At 35.7% G+C, this 21,136-nt stretch overlaps 1 protein-coding gene across 3 annotated transcripts in view; it reads right to left on the reverse strand.

Moving 5' to 3' along the window:
• Positions 1-21,136, reverse strand: part of tbc1d22a (TBC1 domain family, member 22a) — a 157,344-nt gene that overhangs the window by 127,208 nt on the left and 9,000 nt on the right. For all 3 annotated transcript variants that reach the window (XM_058772414.1, XM_058772412.1, XM_058772413.1), the window contains exon 4: positions 16,660-16,839. In XM_058772414.1, coding sequence (XP_058628397.1) covers positions 16,660-16,839 — 180 coding nt within the window. The remainder of the gene's footprint in view (positions 1-16,659; positions 16,840-21,136) is intronic.

Consider the following 21,136-nt stretch of genomic DNA (forward strand, 5'->3'; position numbering starts at 1 on the left):
GTCGTTTCATTTTCTTTATTTAATTTGTGCGAGGGCTGTTTATTTCTGTGCCAATACTGTTTCCACAACAGATTTTTCTTTGTTAACTCCACGGAAAACAAGGAAGCCAAGGAAGCAATAGAGATATATTCTCAAAACACTAAATGATTAGTTTGTGTCATTCAGATTTTTTGACAGATTCTTTGTGTTTCTTTGTGTTATTGTAGTTTAAGTTTCACTAACACAACTCATGAAATTCGTATTGTAATCACATTCAACATCAATAAGCATCTACGCCAGTATTAAAGACCTACATCTCATACATGAGATATTTGTTCTGAAAATAAAGTGGGTGAAAACAAATAAGCAAATATTTCACCAAAAAAAAATATATGTAAATTTAGTGTTTCAATAGAGTGCCGCATTTCATTTCCAAGAATACATGCCATTTCCACAAATCTATTATCTCTTTAACACATGGCTGGCCATGATTTATTCAACCACCCTAACAAAAAATACAAATAAAGAAGAAAATAAAGAAATGTTCACCATTAATGATAATAACAACAACAACAACAATAATAATAAGCACCCTCAAGCTGTTCCAAACCAATAAGGCTTTTTTTTATTTCATGGAAACGTAAAAGAAGGTACACCATATTGACAAAAGTAAAAAAAAAAACTTCTGGTTTGACCACTTTAGTAGTTTCCATGAGAACCAATCTTAATGTTAAAGCATATAATGATAATCTAGGAAATCGTGTGCTTCTAATTTTATAGCAACAGCTTGGACAGGAACCTTTTCTATTTTAGCATGACAATGTCTCTGTGTATAAGGCAAAAAGAAATGATTGATTCAGTCAGTGTGGAAGAACTTGACTGGTCTACAAAAAGCAAAATCATAATCCCGGCTGAACACCTCTGGTGTGACTTTAACCTCTGGTCTTTAACCTTTGGCCTCTGGTGTAAATGCAGACCTTGAATCAAAAACTCATCACCAAGCACAAATGACTTGTACATACTCCATATGGACAAAAGTATTGACCCCCTTTTTTAGAACAGAAAAAGACACTTTCAAATCTGTGACAACAAAGATGGAAACATAATTTATGTATTTAAAATTGTCATTTGTGTTTGGTGATGGGTTTTTGGCTCAAGATCTCCATTTAAAGTCATACCAGAGGTGTTCAACTGGGATTAGGACTTTGCTTTCTGTAGACCAGTCAAATTCTTCCACACTGACTGAATCAATCATTTCTTTTTGAAGCTTGCCTTATAAACTGTTGTTATAAAATTAGAAGCACACAATTCCCTAGAATATCATTATACTCTTTAACATTAAGATTTGTACTCACGTAAATTACTAAAGTAGTCACACCTGTTCATTAGAAGGGGGTGACCCAATACTTTTGGCAATATAGTGAATTTTGCTAAATATTCAAGCTGTTTTTGTCCAGTTAATGGTGACTGAGGCTGACAAGCAGCGAAAACGAAGCATTAAAGTATCACTAACATAGTCAACATGACTCTATTATCTATATTTCAAACCATCTCCTTTGATACTGCATGTAAGAAAAAAAAATCTGACAGAATGTGTATGACTTTCTTTTTTTCTTTCAGTTCTCCAGTATGTGGAGAATGAATATAACATTACACCGCGGCCCATTTTGTATTCTTTATAAAGAATATCAAGTTCCCAGAACACACTATAGATTAGAATGCCTTTTCAAGCTTGTACACCTTTGTGTTGGCTCTGCGCATCAGTCATCCAGTGCTCTATTGTGTGCTTCAAACACTGCCGTAGACTGAATTAAACACAAGAACTCTGAATGGACTAACACAGGCAGTATGTGCTCAATAAACCCTCAAAGAAACACTACAGCTACTAAAAAGAAAACGTATACTGCCATTTCATACAGGACCTCAATGGTTCATCTGAGAGTTTATTTAAGAGACAGAGAAGGCAATAGCAAGAGTGACAGACAGAAAAGAGAAAAATGAACGACACACTCCATTTGCCGGGGGACATGAGGGCTGTCAGTCAAACAGTGTAATGCTCATCATCAGGAGAGCAAAAAAATAAATAAAAAACATTTAGGGGTCAGTGTGATATTTAAATACTGCAGTGTTGCGAGACAACAGGTCCTGATAGAATATATTCAACCACAAAAATAATCCACTACTAGGTTGCACTAATATATAGAGATTTTAACAGCGTTTAGCATCATTCACATTAATTTAGCTGGAAGATACTTACTCAAAGCAACTTAAATTATACATTAGGTTTATTCCCTAGGCAGAGTTTCTGTAATTGACATTTTTAAGACCTTTTTAAGCCCAAGTAAAGAAAATGTTTAAGAAATAAATGAAGGGAACACAATAGAACAATATGGTCTAATGTAGAGCCCTACATTTCAGCCCGGGCCCAACGGGCCCAGACTTTCTTTTTCGCCCCTAGGGCCAGGCTTCGGGCCAATTTTCACGTCATAGCTCAGACGCAGGCCGGGCCTCGGGACAGTTTTAGGCTTCTCCTTATTTTTATAATTTTAGCCATCCATCAATTAGTGATGAAAAAAAAATTGCAGCGCTGGTGGAAACAACACGAGACCGTGCTGCCGTGATTGTCAAGAGCAGCTCGACAGTGTTTAGTGTCCCGCAGCAGCAGCAGCAAGCATGCTGTCAGTGCAGCTGAAGAGTTCTGCGTTCAAAAGCACACAACAGGCTAAAGCTTGGCGCAAAGCCCCAGCAAAAGTAATTACCATGAATGTGTCAGGGGAAAATAGTAATAAGATATTTGAATTATTTACTAATAAACTAATGTTTTCTGAGTCGTTGTCACAAGGATGAAGTTGCCGATCCTGACTTGCCGTCTCCTCAGACACGCCTTTAGAGAGAAGTGCATCTTTATGGATTATGATTATAATGAAAGAGTTTTTGTTTTTGATTAATTTTATTTCATTACGTAGTAATTTAAAGCTTTCTATAGATATATTTATCATGTCTGTGAGGCATGTATTCGCTGACTTTCTGTTCATTTTTGTGAACCGCTCCTGTTCAAGACGAGACGGCGCATCATTGTTTTCTTTATTTTATAAAATTATTTCATATAAAAAGTTTTTTTAATATTGTGAATGCACACAAATAAAAGTAGACCCTTTACAATTCCGAATGACGTATTAATACATATAAATTTAGATGCTGAACATCATTCGGAGGCTGAAAATTACTGAATGATACATATATTTTTACGGTAACACTTTAGAATAGGGAACACATTCACTATTAACTATGACTTTTCCCTCAATAAATTCCTAATTGGCTGCTTATTAATAGTTAGTAAGGTAGTTGGGTTTCTCTTTATTTTGATGGTCCCTTTAACACATTCTATTGACTATAAGTAATGTTGCACCTACATTTCTACTAACTCTCATTAGATTGTAAGTAGTGTATTAGTTGACTGGTAGGGTTAGATTAAGTTGACACGTTCTTGCAAAGTTACTTATAGTCAGTAGAATATCTGTTGGGAGACCAACACAATAAGGAGTTAGTAGATATGAAGCAAACAGTCTACTAATACTCTTATGAGACTTTGTTGACACGTAGTTGCAACATTACTTAGTGTCAACAGAAGGGACCATCAAAATAAAGCGTTACCGGTAGTTATTAAGTTTAGTTATTGGGTAGGATTAGGGATGTAGAATAAGGTCATGTAGAATAAGGCATTAATATGTGCTTAATTAGTACTAATAAATGGCTAATATTCCAGTAATATGCATGCTAATAAACAACTAGTTAAGAGACCCTAAAATAAAGTGTTACCATTTTTACTATATCACCTAGTCCCGAGAGAATGGTGCGCTCATAAGCATGAAATGTCTTTATTCTGAGCTGTAAAAGTTTAGTTTGGCACTAAAACTCGTAAGGTAGATTCTTGAATGGCAGCAGTAAGTCATATAAAGGACACTGCAGCACGTGGCAGAGCCATAAAGTAATGCAGCTCTTGTAAAGAGATACTTCACTGTATTAACGTAGGCTGCTGAGGATGATATGTAGTTCAGGTGTCTGGGGAGCGTACAGTAGACACTTCCTCTGGGGTCTTAGAATAACTGCACCGTTGTATTTCATTGATTGCATTATAAATTTTATTTCTCTTTCATATGAATTGCGTCATGAGCCAGGTACACCCAAAGCCAGGTGACACATTTCTGGACAGAAATAAAGTTTGTAAAAAAAAAAAAAAAAACTATGCTTCGGTGCAGATTTCAGGCCAGTGTGTGTGATTCAGAAGTTCAGATATCTGAAATAGCAAAAGGTGGGTGTAAGACAGTCTAACAAAGTGGTTCTCAACTGGTGAGACCTAAAAATAGGTTGGATGGCGGTTCTAATAAAACAACGCTAACTTCAAATACTGTAAAATTATAAGTATGTAATTAAATTACAAACAAAACACATAGGGTTATCACCTTTTAAAAGGGAAAAGAAAACACTTGAGATGTCATCTAAAACAAATCAAACTTATTAAAAGTTGAAAAATAAAAAAAAATACCTGCAGAATCCATGCTTCGAGAAATTGTATTATTTTTATATTCAGCCTTATGTTGTTGTTGGTTATGTTCATGGTAATATTAATGAATGTCAATGTTTAATTTGAGGATATTTTTGTTTACTGTCATACAAGTATTATTACTTTATTGGGCAGCAATCAGATACTGAAACACAACTAGTTACAACTACTACACAACTAGTTAGAATTAGTTCTCCACCAAAATTTCCCAAATAAGCTATTCAATAAAGAAATATTTGAGACAGGTACTCAAAAACAATGCACTGTCACAAAAATGTCCTTCCAGCAAATATTTCTCTGAAAACAGGGGAGAACAAACATTTTTGGAAGAACTTTCCAAGGTTACTGAAAGTCTGAAAACTTACCCCAAAAAAGGGTTCACATAGATGATAAATTTGCAGTAAACAGAAAACAGTCATTTGGATTGAAAATTGGTGTTTTGAAGAGACATGAACAACCAGAAATCATTGACGACGTGACAGAGCAGAGTTCACCTTTATGCAAATGTGCACTGGTGCAAAGTGGCAGAAGACGACTTCAAACTGTTTAATTGAATTCATATTATAATTAATAAAATTCATATTAAAGGGATAGTAATCAAAAAATTGCCATAATTTACTTGCCATACTGTTCCAAACCTGTATGAATTTCTTTCTTCTGTTGAATTTTATTTAGTTATTTATAAAAAAATATATATATATATTTTTTGAATGTTTTAACAGCAGGTGATGACGACAGATGTTGTTTTTTTAACTATCCCTTTAATCAGGAGTGGCGTTTCCGTATGGCAGAGTATGGCAGTTGCCATACCTTAGCCCAGTCAGGTGCTGTGAAAAACTATCCAAACTTGAGTCTATTATAATTCATTATTATAATTTTAAATCAGAGGGTTTTAAAAATAGTTAACCAATGATAAGCATTAAAAAGAGCTCGTCAGTAAAACTTCATAATGCCTTTGGATCATCAAGCTCTCAGCGAGACCTCGTAACTTCACCCCGCCTCCATTCAGATTGACGCAGACAGATCCCCGCTTTTTCGCAATGCAAGGGTAAATAAATAATTGATGTTTGAATAGCACAGCGTTTTCTTTACTCAAACACTATGTCTGTAAAGGCTAATGTTTTTGTGTGTTTGAAGAGCGGAGAAGAATTAGGTTATTTAACGTCTAGCCAATAGCCTATACTTTTGTACGTTTTAAATATCCTGTGCATAAGTGCTTCATTTGAGATTTTGGCCAAGTGTATTAAATAACAAGAAAAACTAAGCGCCCATATAACTACAATCAATGTTAGAGGTCGACCGATTCATCGGTTTTGCTAATTAATCGGCACCGATAGTTGATTGCCGCAACTATGGGTTATCGGCAAAAATCCATGCCGATAGTTTTCAGGTTTGCAACCATTGCTGGAGTGGCTGAGAAGGGTCCGCTGGCATTATACAGTGTAAGAGCAGCCTCTAGAGGCGGAAATCACTGACAGCACGTGTTGTTTATTTTGACACGTGACACCGCACTGCACAGAGCGGGAAACTCCAGACTCGCATTTAAATACAGCCGACAGAAAATCCTGGTGCGGAACAGAGCGCCATTCACATAGTTTTCTATTAAATTACATTATATTTGTCCCAAATCATTGTGAATATACATAATGACTTCACCCTAGGCTATAAATTATGTATTGTGCATTTTTCAGCAAAACGTTTGTCTTTCTGTGGTTTTAATAAAGTCTGTATGTTTCATATAGAGAGCTGTAATAGATTGCGATTTCTCTTTCCGCTTGCTCTGTTTTTTTAAACACCGAACTTCAAACTCATTTATGCCACATTGTTCATTCTTGAAGCAAACTTATGTCCGTTTGGGGATTAAATAAATTGTATTAGACCGCCACTTGAATTGAACGCAAAGCGTCTGGTGTGTGTGTGATGCCTCTGAGTTCTCCTAGACGGGTTTGCGCTTTTGCCTGGTGTGACTAACATTTTTTTATTTATTTTTTTATTAGACAATTATCAAGTGTTAAAAAAATAGAAGCATATGAAGTGTGTGAGTACACATACAATATCCATATGTACTGTATGTAATTTTAATGCTATGGCCTTGTGTAGATATTTAAAGATGGCCATCTTTAAGCATGATTGTTGAAATTAAATGGTAATACTTAATAAGAGTCCATTCGTATCATTAATGAAAACCGTAGAAGTATTGTTCCTTGTTAGAGTGTGTTCATTTCAACATTCACTATTAGCAGCTAATAGGCTACATTTTTAAAATTTTAAATAATTTTTAAATAAAAATATTAATATTATTTACTATATTGATCATTAAGGTTATTAATTAACTTTAATGATCAATATAGTAAATAATATTAATATTTTTATTCATTTAGAATGTATGGTTCAGTACTGTTACTGCTTTTTTTTTTTTTAAATGGTAAAGCACTAGCCTTCTTTTTTAGTATCCATTTTGAAAATATCGGTTGATTAATCGGTATCAGCCAGTGTGGTCCAACCTAGCTATCGGTATCGGTAAAATCCACTATCGGTCGACCTCTAATCAACGTTATATAACCTGTAAATTTGATGAAAGCATATAATGCAATGCACTTGCTGCCTCAGATAACAGTTACAGCCGTTCAAAAACATTGCTAACTCCATTTGAGCTTGATTTTCATATAATGTTAAGTGCAAGTGTCTGATACAATACCAACACTGACAACGCAGTATTGTTTAATTATAGATTTTTTTTTCCCTTTTCCCCTTCCACTCCCCACCCCCCGCACCATACCCTATGGTTTCGTGAAACGCTGCCACTGCCTTTAATATTATTACTATATTAAGAATAATCAACTAATCAACTTAAATGATTTAAACAAAAAAAAGAAAAAACAAGAACATCAAAAAAAGAAATCAAGATGTAAACTGAAATCATATCACTCCCACCACCACAATAACTGTGTTTAAAATTCTTGAAATTTAAATTCTTGAAATCGTGATTAATTAATGTAGCAAAACAAAAAGTTGTAAATATAATATTATATAGGAGGCAGTGGGGGGCCTTTGAATCAAAAAGTTTGAGAACCGCTGCTGTGGTCAGATAGGATAGGAGACCAATAGTACAGGGACCTTTCGGAATCAATTTAATAACTTATAACTGTCAGGCTAAGTCTGATAATAATGACAAGAAACTGAACTTACTTCAAAAGTGTGATTAAAATTCAATGTGGGAGACCAATTGCTAACTTTAAACACACTGAAGAAGTAAGGCTCCAGAAGCTAAAAACTGGTGCTTCATTCACTTAAGGGACTTGGTTTAGCACAGTTAATTGTGTCTCGAGTGCTGCCTGGGAAGATTTGATTGCTCACCAAGGTTATTTGAACAACTGTCTGGAGTACTTCATGACTCCAGATCAGATCCAGGTGACCTTGTTCAGCTGTAGACTGCTTAAACAGAGACCTTGATGTGAGCAATATTTTGAGCAATATGCTATATTTCTTTCTATGATGAACTGATACTATCACAGAGCTAGTGTTGTCAAAAGACCCGGTACTTCGGTACCAAGTCGGTACTAAAAAAATGAAAACGTCACAGTACCAGGTTTTTTTTTTAAGTACCGGTGGTACCGAGTACCCAGTCAACCCGGTTCTTGGGGTACGGCCCTATGATTTCCGCAATGCAGAAAACGCGGACGGAATCTCTGAATTCAGTTATAAAAACAGAATTTACAGTTTAGCACGGAATGTCACGGAATTTGTCAAAGTTTGGATGAATTAATCAAAAGTAGGTCATTGCACTTAAATCAAATCACAGACTAATATCTGTAAATATTAAGCCGCAAAACTCGATTCAAATATGAATCCCGCATGTTCTGCGAGTCTGTGTGTGAATGAATGAATGGCAGAGACGCACGTTTTTTTTTTTTTTACTGCACACACTGAAAGCGCGTGACGCTCGCGGTTATTTCAGCATCTGCCGTCTCAATGAGGACATGAATACATAAAGAACGTCTCCAGAACTGCTCTGAGAGTCACTTCACGAGCATTTTACCGTTTCATTTGAGTAAAACCAGCATCATATCATATAGCTACACACAGAAATTTAAAGGTATTCACGGCAACCCATCAAAATAAAAGTTTATCTTAAAGACATTGTGCCAGAAATATATTACTATTATTTAGTAGAATGTATGTGATACTATTGCTACTGTTGAAAATAATTTATATTTATTTTTAAAGAAATAAATCACACAATATTTTTCCATATTTTAATTTTAATAGTAAATCCTCTTTATTTACCAAAAAAATAAAATGTTTAAATTTCATTAATTAAAAGACAAATAAAATGTGGGTGAAACTTCAATGTTTACTGTTTTTCATACTTTTATTACTTGCTGAAAAACTTGAAACACAATTTAAAAAAGTATAAAGAATGGCATTGATTTTTGTACATTTTATTTTTGTTTAACTTTATTATTAAAAATAGTGTGTTTTTTAATTAGCATGTGGTACCGAAATTGGTACCGAGAACCGTGGATTTTCACTGGTATCAGTAGCGAATACTGAAATTTTGGTACCGTGACAACACTACACAGAGCCATAAAAAAGCATTAAACTCTCTCTCTCAGGGTGCCATGCCGAAGGCGTTGGCGACCATGACTTCATAATGGTCTCTCTCCTTGGTGGTTAACATCAGGACCGTGGTTGATGTATCCAACCATCTGCTCAAATTATCTGTTAGTTTCTCCCTATGTCGACCCCTGCTCCTCTTGCCCGCAATCTTTCCCGTGGTGACTATATTTTCAAGCGCCTCTTTTCTCATGACGTGCCCAAAGGTGGCAGCCTGGCCCCACCTGATCTTCCTACATAGGGCTCTGTGAACACCCGCTCTCTTCAGCACCTCCTCGTTCGTGACTCTGTCCACATATGAGATTTTCAGCATTCTCCTAAAAAAAACACATTTCAACAGCATCTATGATCTTGCATGTGGCTTTGTTGATGTCCCAAGCCTCGCTACCGTATCTGAGAACTGGGACTATGTAGGTGTCTAGCACTCTCTGCCTGGTCTTAAAAGAGAGGAGTCTATTAGTGAGGATCTAACTGAGGTCCATGAAAACCTTCTTTGCTTGGGCAACTCTTGATCTTACTTCCTGAAGCACTCTACCATCTGACGCCACTACTGCTCCTAAGTACAGTGCCTTGCGAAAGTATTCATACCCATTTTTTTTTTTTATTATTATTATTTTTTTTTTAATGTTGCTGTCTTATGTTAAACTGCTTTAAAATTACTTCTCCCTCCCCTTAACTAGTTGCTTATTAGCATGCATATTACTACAATATTAGCCATTTATTAGTAGTAATTAAGCACATATTAATGCCTTATTCTACATGACCTTATTCTACATCCCTAATCCTACCCAATACCTAAACTTAACAACTATCTTACTAACTATTAATAAGCAGCAAATTAGAAGTTTATTGAGGGAAAAGTCACAGTTAATAGTGAAAAAGTGTTCCCTATTCTAAAGTGTTACCAAATGTTTTTTTTTTTTTCTGAACTCTTCCCCAGATGTGTGGCTTGACGCAAACCTGTTTCTGAGCTCTACAGACAGTTTTTTTGACCTCAGGGCTTGGATTTTGCTCTGATATGCATTATCAGCTGTTAGACCTTTTATTAAAACGTGTGCGCCTTTCCAAATCATGTCCATTCAATTGAATTTGCCACAGGTTAACTTCACTCGAAGTGTAGTAACATCTACAAGCAATATGAATGCTCCTGAGCTAAATTTCAACTGTCCCAGTTAAGGGTATGCAGTGTTTCCCCTATGTTTATGGCTTTGGGGGGGGTGGCGACCGGGGTTGGGGGTTATGTTATGTTAACGTAGAGACAGAAATGACATGCCGTCGTGCAAATAAGATAAATAGCATAAGGCTGTTTAGTTTGTTTAATAAAAGAACAAGGTATAGACCTGTTCTATAGGGAAGGTAACATTGAATGACTTCTTTTGTGGTCTGGCGCTATAGAGAAAATAAAATTAACTTGACTTTCAATAATGGTAGGGGAAACACTGGGTATGAGTACTTATGCAATGGAATCATTTTTTTTTTTTTTTTTATAAATTTGCAAAGATGTTAAAAAAACAACAACATTGTTTTGCTTTACCATTATGGTGTATGGAGTGTAGATTGGTGTGGAAAGAAAGTAATTGAAAGTAATTGAAAGGCAGCAACATAAAACAAAACAAAAAATGAAGGGGTATGAAGACTTTCGCAAGGCACTGTACTTGAAACTGCTGACTTGTTTCAAGATGTTCCCCTTCAGGGTGATGTTGCATCGAGGGCTTTCCTTTTTCTTTGTTATGACCATCGTGTCCGTTTTCTTACTATTAACGCTGAGGCCGACTGCTTCACTCTCCCTGTCTGTGATGTCTATAATGTGTTGTAAATGCTCCTGCTTTATGGCAATGAGCACTATGTACAGTGCAGACTTCCATTGCAATTGTCTTGTTAAAACCACTTATTTAGTTTTAATATAATAATGAAAATAAATAATAATAAGAATGAGCCAAAGATATTTTGCTGTCAACATTATGCTGATAACTTGTATATTTGTAGGATTCACTTAAAACACACTTGTTATTCTTAAAAAATATGCTGTTAAAAGGACAATATAATAAAGCAGCAATTTGTCTCTATATAATGAATTAAGTTCTAACATTTAAAACCAAATGAGGATGTGCAAAATAATGAGTCACAGTATTTTTAGGAGCTTTTTAGATTATTTTAGATTTATCCAGTAAAGGTAACTGGCTAAAGCATTAACATCCTCATATTGGTAGAAATGAGAAGCATTAACATTAGCCTACTGCTTAATGATGTAAAAACAACAAATCAAAAATCTATCAAAACACTGATATTTAATAAGTTATTTATCGGTTTACTTCAGTATTAGCAAGTCACTGACATAGCAGAGAAGTAAAAATTATTTACCAAAACACAAATCAAATGACTGGACAAATTAGAGGAAAGCTGCATTAAAAAAAATAAATAAATAAATAAAAAAAATCAACCTCAGAATATGTGCTGTTAAAATACCAAAAAAAAGCACTTTAAAAGTAGTGCTGTTTTAATATAGAACTCTTACAATATATTCCAATTTTCTAAATACACGTCTGCGCGAAGAACAGATGTCAAAAATCTTTTTTTTTTTTCAATTTTAAGCTTGATAAATATGAGCACTGTGAATAATGTGAAAAGAAAAGAGATGCATACAAGAAAAAAAATCCCCACAGAATTCATATTTAATATTTGATTTTTTTAAGATGTATTCCCAGCTTATGAAAAAGTCTCTAGAAATGCTTTCAATGGCTCAATGCCAGATTCTCAATATAATATTCTTGAATTCCATAAAGAATTTCCGTGTCACAAATGGCACTAAACTAAGTAAATTTGAATCAGACTGCATTTTTAGTATTGAGATTGTGCACTAAGAGAAGAATCGTCTGTGTTAAGAGCACGAGAGCACCACAGCTCCCCCATCTGAGACACAGAAAGAAAAGGTAGTCAGACAGTAGTGAAAAGGGTTCAATAGAGTTGATGCGTTGCCATGGCAACAATAGACAGCATCAAGGAGTAATTGCTTCCTGTGATTGTAGCAGTCTTTCTCTCACTTAGAGAGGTAAAAGCTGACCATCTGATGGCATCCCTCTTAAAAACACATCTGTCAGGTACTCATTAATACAGCGACAGAGACGACACCAAACGTTTCAGAAACAAGAGCTTATAAAGAAAGAAACTGACTTTTGCTCATTATTGTGTGTCAGATATGACAAATTGAATGTCTATGTACGGTTTCATCTATTTTCAAAGACGCTTTGGTACAATGCTTCAATATACACGACCCATTAAAAATCTGGACATGACTAAAACTTCTTATTATCTTAAAAATACTGAGATCTAAAGGCTTACACTTCAATGCCTGATATTCATTTTGTAGACAGAAGTAAACTGTGCCTACCTATTTATTTTAAAAACTTTACATAAACTTTACATACATTATTCGTACTTCCTTCCTGGCATATGTACGCATATCCTTCCTTTCTTTTGTACATTCGCACACACTTCCTTCTTTCCTTGCATACACATGTATTTCCTTCCTTAAATACGTACTCTCTTACATATGTACGTGCATACACACGCACTTCCTTACATACGCATGTATGTACTTCCTTCCTCAGAGACGCATGCACATTTTTCGCACTTCCTTCCTTATGCATTCACATACTTCGGTCTTTACGCATGTACACATGCACACACAGATAAACTTCTTTACACAGGCATGTAGTGTATTTTAGGGGTTGAACGGCTTCCGAATTTTGTAAGTCGACATTTATGTGATGAAAGTCGAGTCGACTAGTCGCTGATGATGTCACTAATGAACAAATAAGCCTGAGCCTTGAGCTGAGACTCCAACACCATATGACACAACGCAGCCCACATGGCTATTGCTCCTAAAACAGCTCATTTTTATCAGGTTTTTTTTTTTTTTTTGTCTTTGGGTCGTTATATTTCTCAAAGATTTCTGCTTGTTCTAAATCAGATACACAAAGTATCACTGTAAAGATTGCATTTATTTGAATGCATTAGTGAGAGAGCATGTGTGAATTAATTCTATCTGGCAGCGTCTCTACTAACAGTGAAGCTGTGCGTTTTAGTTACTACGAAATACATGCTAGAGCTTTTCAGTTTCTAAGCTGTATTATTGAGAAATAGAACAGTGTTGACAACGCTAGTGTTCCACGCTACTGAATGATTCTGCGTGTATGATCTGCATGTGACGTACAAGCTACTATCTGTAGCCTATGTGTGTGTGTTACAATGCAGCAGTGCAATACATTAGAACGGCGATTAACTTACCTGTAAAATAAACTGTTTAAAACGTGCATTCTCACGTTCAATTTTCGAGCATCCAGATGGTATAATCACACATGTTTTGTGGAGCGCTTTTGGAGTATGCATTTATTAGTCATTTTAAGTGTTTGGAAACGGAGCGTAAAAGTGGACTTTAAAGATTTCTTATCCTGTTGAGCCCTCTATATAGGGCTGGGCAATATGGCTCAAAAAATTATCACAATTTTTTCCATATCAGTCGATATCGATAATTATCACGATAAATGTCAAATCTTTATTTCTTTCAAGTTTAAAGCCAGATTTTTGCTCCAAAGTGAAAGTTGTAGAAACCAGACCATTAATTTTCCTTAACAAAATAAATATCTAAATAGAAAAATTTATTTCTTAGTTTCTGCATGTTCTGATGAGTGATATTGTTTCAAATCAAGAAACAGGTTTGGGTTGCCTGATAATATTAATAAGAATAATAATATCACTTTTTTGTCTCTTTTGCACACTTGATAGTAGATTGAGTTAGGATGCAGAGTTACATTTTTGTTAATTATCAAAATCAGTAACATCTGTAAAAACTGTAGCAACCTCAGTTATGGTTAAATTTATTCTGAGCATTGGTCTCCAATGATAGCATATATTTTAAATCATTTTAATTCAAACCATCAATACCATGGTAAAAATATAACTATATGGTTTTTAGGTAGCCTATTTGTATGAAAAACAGTAGTCTAAAAACATTCAGTATAAATGCACGTATGCTATAGCTTAACCACACATACATGCTATAATTATATATACCATTACTCCTGTAATAAAATTCAATGTGAATATCCCACATTTCTGCCACAATACCATGGTGCCGTGAATGTTAGTACAGTAAATCCATGGTAAATAATGGCCATGTGTAGATTTAAAAGCCCTCTGACTGTCTCGTTGCACACAGTGTTTCTCCTGTTTGACTTTAACAGAGTCATTTGTGTTCTTCGCTGAATTCAAGCGCTTCACGCTGGATCTCACAGTGCTGCTGACTGATTAAACGCATCTGCTCAAGTGAGCTCCGAGCTCGCGCCGCGGGGCAGTTTAAGAGCGGATAAACGGTCCGTGTGGCGTGATTCAAATGAGTCGCACTGTTTCGTTCCACCTTTGGCGCAAATATTATATCGAACATTTATCGAACTCTTCATATCGTTTTATCGAAGAAAATTATATCGCGATAATTATCGTTATCGAATTTTCGCCCAGTTCTACCTCTATAGGACCAACGACTAGTCAATGTCAAGCTTAAAATGTCATGGCAGAGCATTAAAGTCAACTAATCGAATAGTCGGTGCAACCCCTACTGTATTCCATCCTCACGTACGCACTCACTTACCGTACTTTCTTTCTTATGCACACACACACTCCCCTCCTTATGCACTTCCTTCATTCCATATGTACACATGCACACACTTCATTCCTTAGATACGTACGCACATTCTTCATTATGTACGCACATACTTCTATCTTTACATATGTACAGACGCAGTTCCTTACGCAGACATGCACTTCCTTCCTTGCGTGCGTACGTAGTACTTCCTTTCTTGTGTATGAACATACACAATAGGGCTTCACGATTAATCGAATGCGATTGTTATGTGCATCCTATCAGTAAAGCCGGTTCTGTAATCAGTAGTAAATCTCCATCGCGTGCTTTCAGATAGAGCAGCATTTACTACACAGAGTTCACTGACAAGCTATGCGGAAAAAACAATCGTGAGATTATGAAATCGAAGAAACTGTTTGCGACAATGACAGCCATGCCGATTAGCATTGCATTATTATATACTTTATTATAATGAAAATTATAATAATTATAATAATAAGAAGAACTCAGATAAATCATATATTGTCGTAGTCATGTGTTTATTAGTCACGTTGACTCAATGAAAGCTGTTAAACCCTCTGTTTATTCAGCATCCGCTATAGGCATTTCCTGGATTTCTTCTGCAGGGCGTATTTGGGAGTTTCCGCGCGAGAGCGCCCTCTAGACTTCAGATGGAGATTTACTGCTGATAACAGAAAGTGTTTCACTGAGAAGATGCGCATGACAATCACAGCTTTTGCCTAATCGCGTTTGCGATTTCATTTCGATTTATCGTGCAGCCCTAGCACACAAACTCACATCTTTCCTTCCTTACATATGTACGTGCTTCCTAACTACATTCACACGTCCTATATTATCCATGTACGTACGTACTTCCTTACAAATGTATGTACGCACATGCATCATTCCTGTTTGTACTTCCTGATATATTGATTACATATTGTTCATATGCAAGTGTCTTATGTTCATGGTTGATGGTGATAGCATAAACATTATAATTTCCAAAGAGCCGTTTCTGCAGTATATTTTCAATAAATAGTCAGGTTGGACAAACAAGGAAGCTTGGATTTGTAAATGCTACAATATTTATATATAGTAAAAAGCTTATTTAAAAATGTTCTACCTAAACTTGTCAACACACACACAAAAAAATATAGTGCTCAGGGCAATTTCATGGGTTCTTTGTGATATGAGCCTCTACCAATAGAGGGCAGTCATCAGTGCTGTGGATGGATGGGAATTCATCATGTTGGAGATCCCAGCTTAATTATAGATTTCATTCATATTTCATTCTGCTGCCACATGTCTGACTCATAATTTCAGATGTCTAATAACGGCAACAGCAGCCAAACTGATTCAGGGACGCCCTCAGAGCCAGTCAAATGAAACCAGAACTGACAATCCAACATCCAGAGACCTGTCAACATCTACACCGTCCTGAATTCATGGATCTGCCCTGCTTAAACCCCAGATATATTTCTGAGCAATTATATGAGAGCAAAGATTGCATACTGTTAAAATGTACCTTATTTACTTTCTTAATACATGTTTCTGGTAATGAATAATTTACCCTAAATCCTGGGTATCCACTGTCCTGCAGAGTTTAGTTCCAACTCTAATTAATCACCTGAAGCAGCTAATCAAGCTCTTCTAGATCACTTGAAACATAATAGGCCAGGTGAGCTGAAGCAAGTTGGAAATAAACTTTGCATGAGAAGGCTGAAGACTTAAGAGTATATTTTAGACTTGTGATGCATTTCCCAAGCATTCTTATAGCCAAGCACATGAAGAGTGACACTATGTGATGGACTGCTCTGGGAGTTTAGAAATCAAGTAAAAGAACCATAAAACAGCATCTTACCCAGATCAGTATTAGGTCCGGCCAGAACCTGCCTGAACTTGTCGAGTCTTGACGCCTCCCTCTCAGTCATGGCAGGAGTTCCGGATGTGTTCTGATCTGCCATGCGGGCCACCAGTGGAATCACAGGCCTGTGTGGGAGTGACTGTTGTCTGTGTAGTACTGCCTGATCAACGCCCAATTCTAAAACGCCAACAGAAGAGAAAACACAGCTTTAATGATCATATACAAACCACTGACTGCTCTCTCACATCCCTCGGCCTGTTAAATGTAATTATGGAGGCAATTCATGACACATAGGATATTAGGACATCAGTTTGCCCATTGGTCAGAAGAGGCAGCTACCCCAAGATGCTCAGCTAGTCGTAATGAAACACTTTTCTGTTAAACTAAATCCATTATAGAGCTCGGACAAATGCACCTCATTCAGAATGCCATAATCTTTAGAGGTAATCTTTGGTCACCACACGATTCAATTAATTTCAGTTAGATTCCATTTTAATTTCAATTCATGGTGTCATGATGAGATTACATGTGATTCTCAATGTAGAGTATGGAAGCAATTGGTTAGCAAAATTCAATTTGAAATGTAATATGCAAAATGGCAATGTATTTCTGTATTTAAATTTTCATTTTCCCATACACATGTGCAACATTTAGTGCAACATGACAATGAAAATTCAATTATATAATTTACATTTGCCATTTCCTACACTAGGTTTAATATGCTACCACAGCAGAGTACCGATTGAAATTAATACTAAATACATATTAAAACACACATTTTTCTGACCAATATGAATCCCCATCAGCTTGCTCAATAACTGTCAGGCATTAAGGCTTTTTTGTTGTTGTTGTTGTTTTTCTTAAATGAAGTGGACAGCTTATAAGTTGCCCTTGTATGCTTATGCAAGAATTTCTCAACTACATTTTGTGCACTAAACACATATGGAAAGATGCAAGGTGTGATGTCAGGTATACAAAGGTTTGTGTTAGAGTGAAGATGCCAAGAACACTTTAAAATGTCTTCAACTGTTGTGTAAAGATGCCATATAAGGGGCTTTGTGTGTACATGTAAAAGAGGGTATATGGGTACATCCTTTGATATAAATGTTCTCACAAAGAATCACAATGCATCTGAGAATTGATTTTGCCCCAGTGTTTAATAATCATGCTGTCCAAACACTGAACGTCACTGTAAAATGTGATTGTATGCTTGTTAGAAGCATTAAATGTGTCTCTGGGTGACTTTGAGAGATCATTCTCGCATTAAGCATCACATCATCTTCAACGTTTAATGGCGTTCATGTAATCCCTGCAGAAATTAGACAGTGCGTGACGGCTGTTGACAGTGTCAACACAAGGTGCTATTAGAGTAGAGGCAGAACACATCGACAGGAAGTCCATTATCACAGTCATCCATTGCCACTGAGGCTGGCAAAACAAAAAGCTGACAGAATGTCAGGGCATTGATATTGAAGGAAGAAGACAATCCTCACGTTATATACTCAAAGAGTCACAGGAAAATGTGTTTCATTCTTCGCTCAGAGGTTAAAAAGTATTTTAAGCAGTGATATACTAATTGTGAACATTCCAATGCCGTCACACAGCTCTCTTGTGTGTTCATGTTATTAGTCGTGTTTCACCTCAATGGACTGAGTTGAAATATACCTGAAAAGATTTCCAAAAAAGGTGAAGCTTTACAGCACATTCACTATGGACCAATGGCAGTTTGAAGTTTTCTGTAAAGTTTGCGCTAGTGAGCCATTTCAAACTACCCAAACAAACTAAAAACAAACTTCGGTATGGTTCGATTTTTGTTTACAATAACATCGTACCCATTCGTTCTTCAATTTGAATGTGCCTTCAGATCAGTGCAGTACCATGAAGAACTGGGATTCTAATATTATTGAAACAAAGAGTCTTTTATTTGATTTCAAAATTATCAGTGTGAAAGATTGAGTGACAGCTCTATGGAAAAAAATGCATCCATGTTAACATATTAAAGCTCATTGGCAAACAAAACAATTGATTGACATTTCACTGACTCCAATTTGCCTCGGCCATACAGGTTTACAAAGTTACAGCCTCCCAGTTAATTACCACAAGTTCAAATGAAACTGTTTAATGAAGGTCGTGCTAATTAGCTAGGAAGAGGACAAGGAGAAAAGGAAAGGCTAGAGTTTAGAAGAAGGTCACAGGTCTGTTCCCAAATCCAAACTCTCATTTAAGACTTGAGCAAAATTAGTTGATCTTTCCCAGCAAGGTCTTGCATCTAGATGCCAACTAATGTAGTCACACAAACTTGGCAATATAATAATAATAACTTTTTTTTTTAGTGTTAGTTTTCTAGTATAAGTAAAACTGGAACTCCTCCCATGTCTTTTGTTCAAGCTTCACCTAATTTTCCACACAGCATCTAGGTAGAGTGCTGGCAAAAACTTATGAAAAGAACTATGATATGTCAAAGTGTTGCAAAGATATTAGAAAATTAATTTAAGCATTGCCTAATGACCTATATCCACTAATGACTTATGACCTATGTCAGCTGTCACTGTGTCACTGTGTAAATATACAACCTAACAGCGGTATGTATTAACAAATATGGATATTATGTTTGCAGTTCAAGCTTTGCTGTTCATTTGCATACTATTCTGCATGTTTCTTTTATATTATGAATTTGAAAAGTTGTTTTTGCATCGTCAGTGGTAATTTTTGCTTTAGAACGGTGAAACTTGGCTATCTTATGCAATTTATTTTATGGTTATAAATAATAAAATAAAAAAATCTGTTTGATTTTGTTGCAGTAAATTGACAAGCAGAATCATACAATTGCCAATGGAAGCTGATTGAAAACAAGGTTAGTTTTGTAAGGCTTTCATGTTCCACTTATACAGATAGTATGATGTTATAGCTGTCATGTCTTTTCCAGAAATAACTTAATAATATTATTTTGTTTTAGAATGTCCACAAGAGCTGGCCGGTTCTATTGATTGTGGGATGTTAATGTTGATGGTAAGAAAAAGAAAGGGAAAGTAAAAAAAAAAATCTTGAAATATCAACTTCTCTTTTCATTAGAATGAAAAACATGAGGGCTTTTCACACATTAAATAGTTAACACTGGGTGAATGCAAACCCGAGGTAAACTGAATACTGGTTTATCTTGCTTCATGTTTCACACAGAATATAATTTATCTGGGGTTGACAATTAATCCTGGGTTTTCATATGCTGCTGTTTCACATTGTACATTACTAAACCCCAGGTAAACATCCTTATATGCACATGTCTTGTATCAGTGTCACTGATTGGACAGACACTGCATGCGATGTGATACAAAAATGCCCAAGCACTGTACATCCTCATATTACATACAGCTGACTTTACTATCAAGTTTATCCTGAATGTACTTTTTAGATTATAAAAGAAATATACAGTCTCTTTTTGACCCTGGCTGTTGTGGTTTCTGTCAGCATTTGACATTTTTGACATCCTGTCAAATGTTGAATTTGATTTACTGTTTTTATGCAATGCTTATTTTTGCAGTGACTGTCCAAAGCACTTGAATATGAGGCAGGCAATTGGTTGTCTGTCTATTGATAAAGGGTTAACAATGCTAAAGCCGTAGAAACCCTTCTCTGGAGTAGGCTTTCATTACACTAAGTTAAAGTGGTGCTAACCCCCATTACAAGTGTGAAATGTTTCTTTACATGGGGTTAAAAGTGGTGTTTACACTGTACATATTTATTCATTTATTGGGGAGGCATATATGGCCTTGGTTCCAATTGATGATCTGTGATCCATGTGCATGTCCCTTCATACAAATATGATTTATCCTGTTAGAGAATTTTGCAGTTAAAAGGTATCTCTTTATCCCTCTCTCGCTCTCTCTCTCTCTCCTGGTCATTTGACTATTAATGAACTTTTTCACAGGAAACATTTATACACTTCTCTCAAGAAGAAGCCACAGATAACAAAAGGCCCCTGTCTGCACTGCAGTCAGATGGCTTTGCAACAACCAAAAGTCTTCAAAGGTTTAGTGGAAGAGCCGTGCTTTCTAAAATTGAAAGAGGAAGGCCAGGAAAAAGTCCTTCTTCAGCTTTCACAGTCTGAAACAGATGATCGACAACTGGCCAAAGAGCTTTAGCCTTCACTGCAAAAAATGCTATTCTTACTTAGATTTTTTGTCTTGTTTCCAGCCAAAATATCTGGAAATTCTTAAATCAAGAAGGATTTTCTAGACAAGTAAAAATTATTGACTTGTTTTCAGAAAAAAACAAGTCAAAATTAAGTGAGTTTTTGCTTGAAACAAGCAAAATAATCTGCCAATGGGGTAAGAAAAATAATCTTGTTTTCTGTTTGTTTCGCTTCCAAATTAAGGATGATAGACTTTTTTTTTTTTTGTATATTATGTCTTTGCTACTTAAATGGAAAAGTACATTTTATTAAAATTGTATATATTTTGTGTTTTGACAATCCTGT

This window comes from Onychostoma macrolepis, chromosome 04 (assembly GCF_012432095.1).
Source record: "Onychostoma macrolepis isolate SWU-2019 chromosome 04, ASM1243209v1, whole genome shotgun sequence".
In the NCBI taxonomy this organism is placed as follows: domain Eukaryota; kingdom Metazoa; phylum Chordata; class Actinopteri; order Cypriniformes; family Cyprinidae; genus Onychostoma; species Onychostoma macrolepis.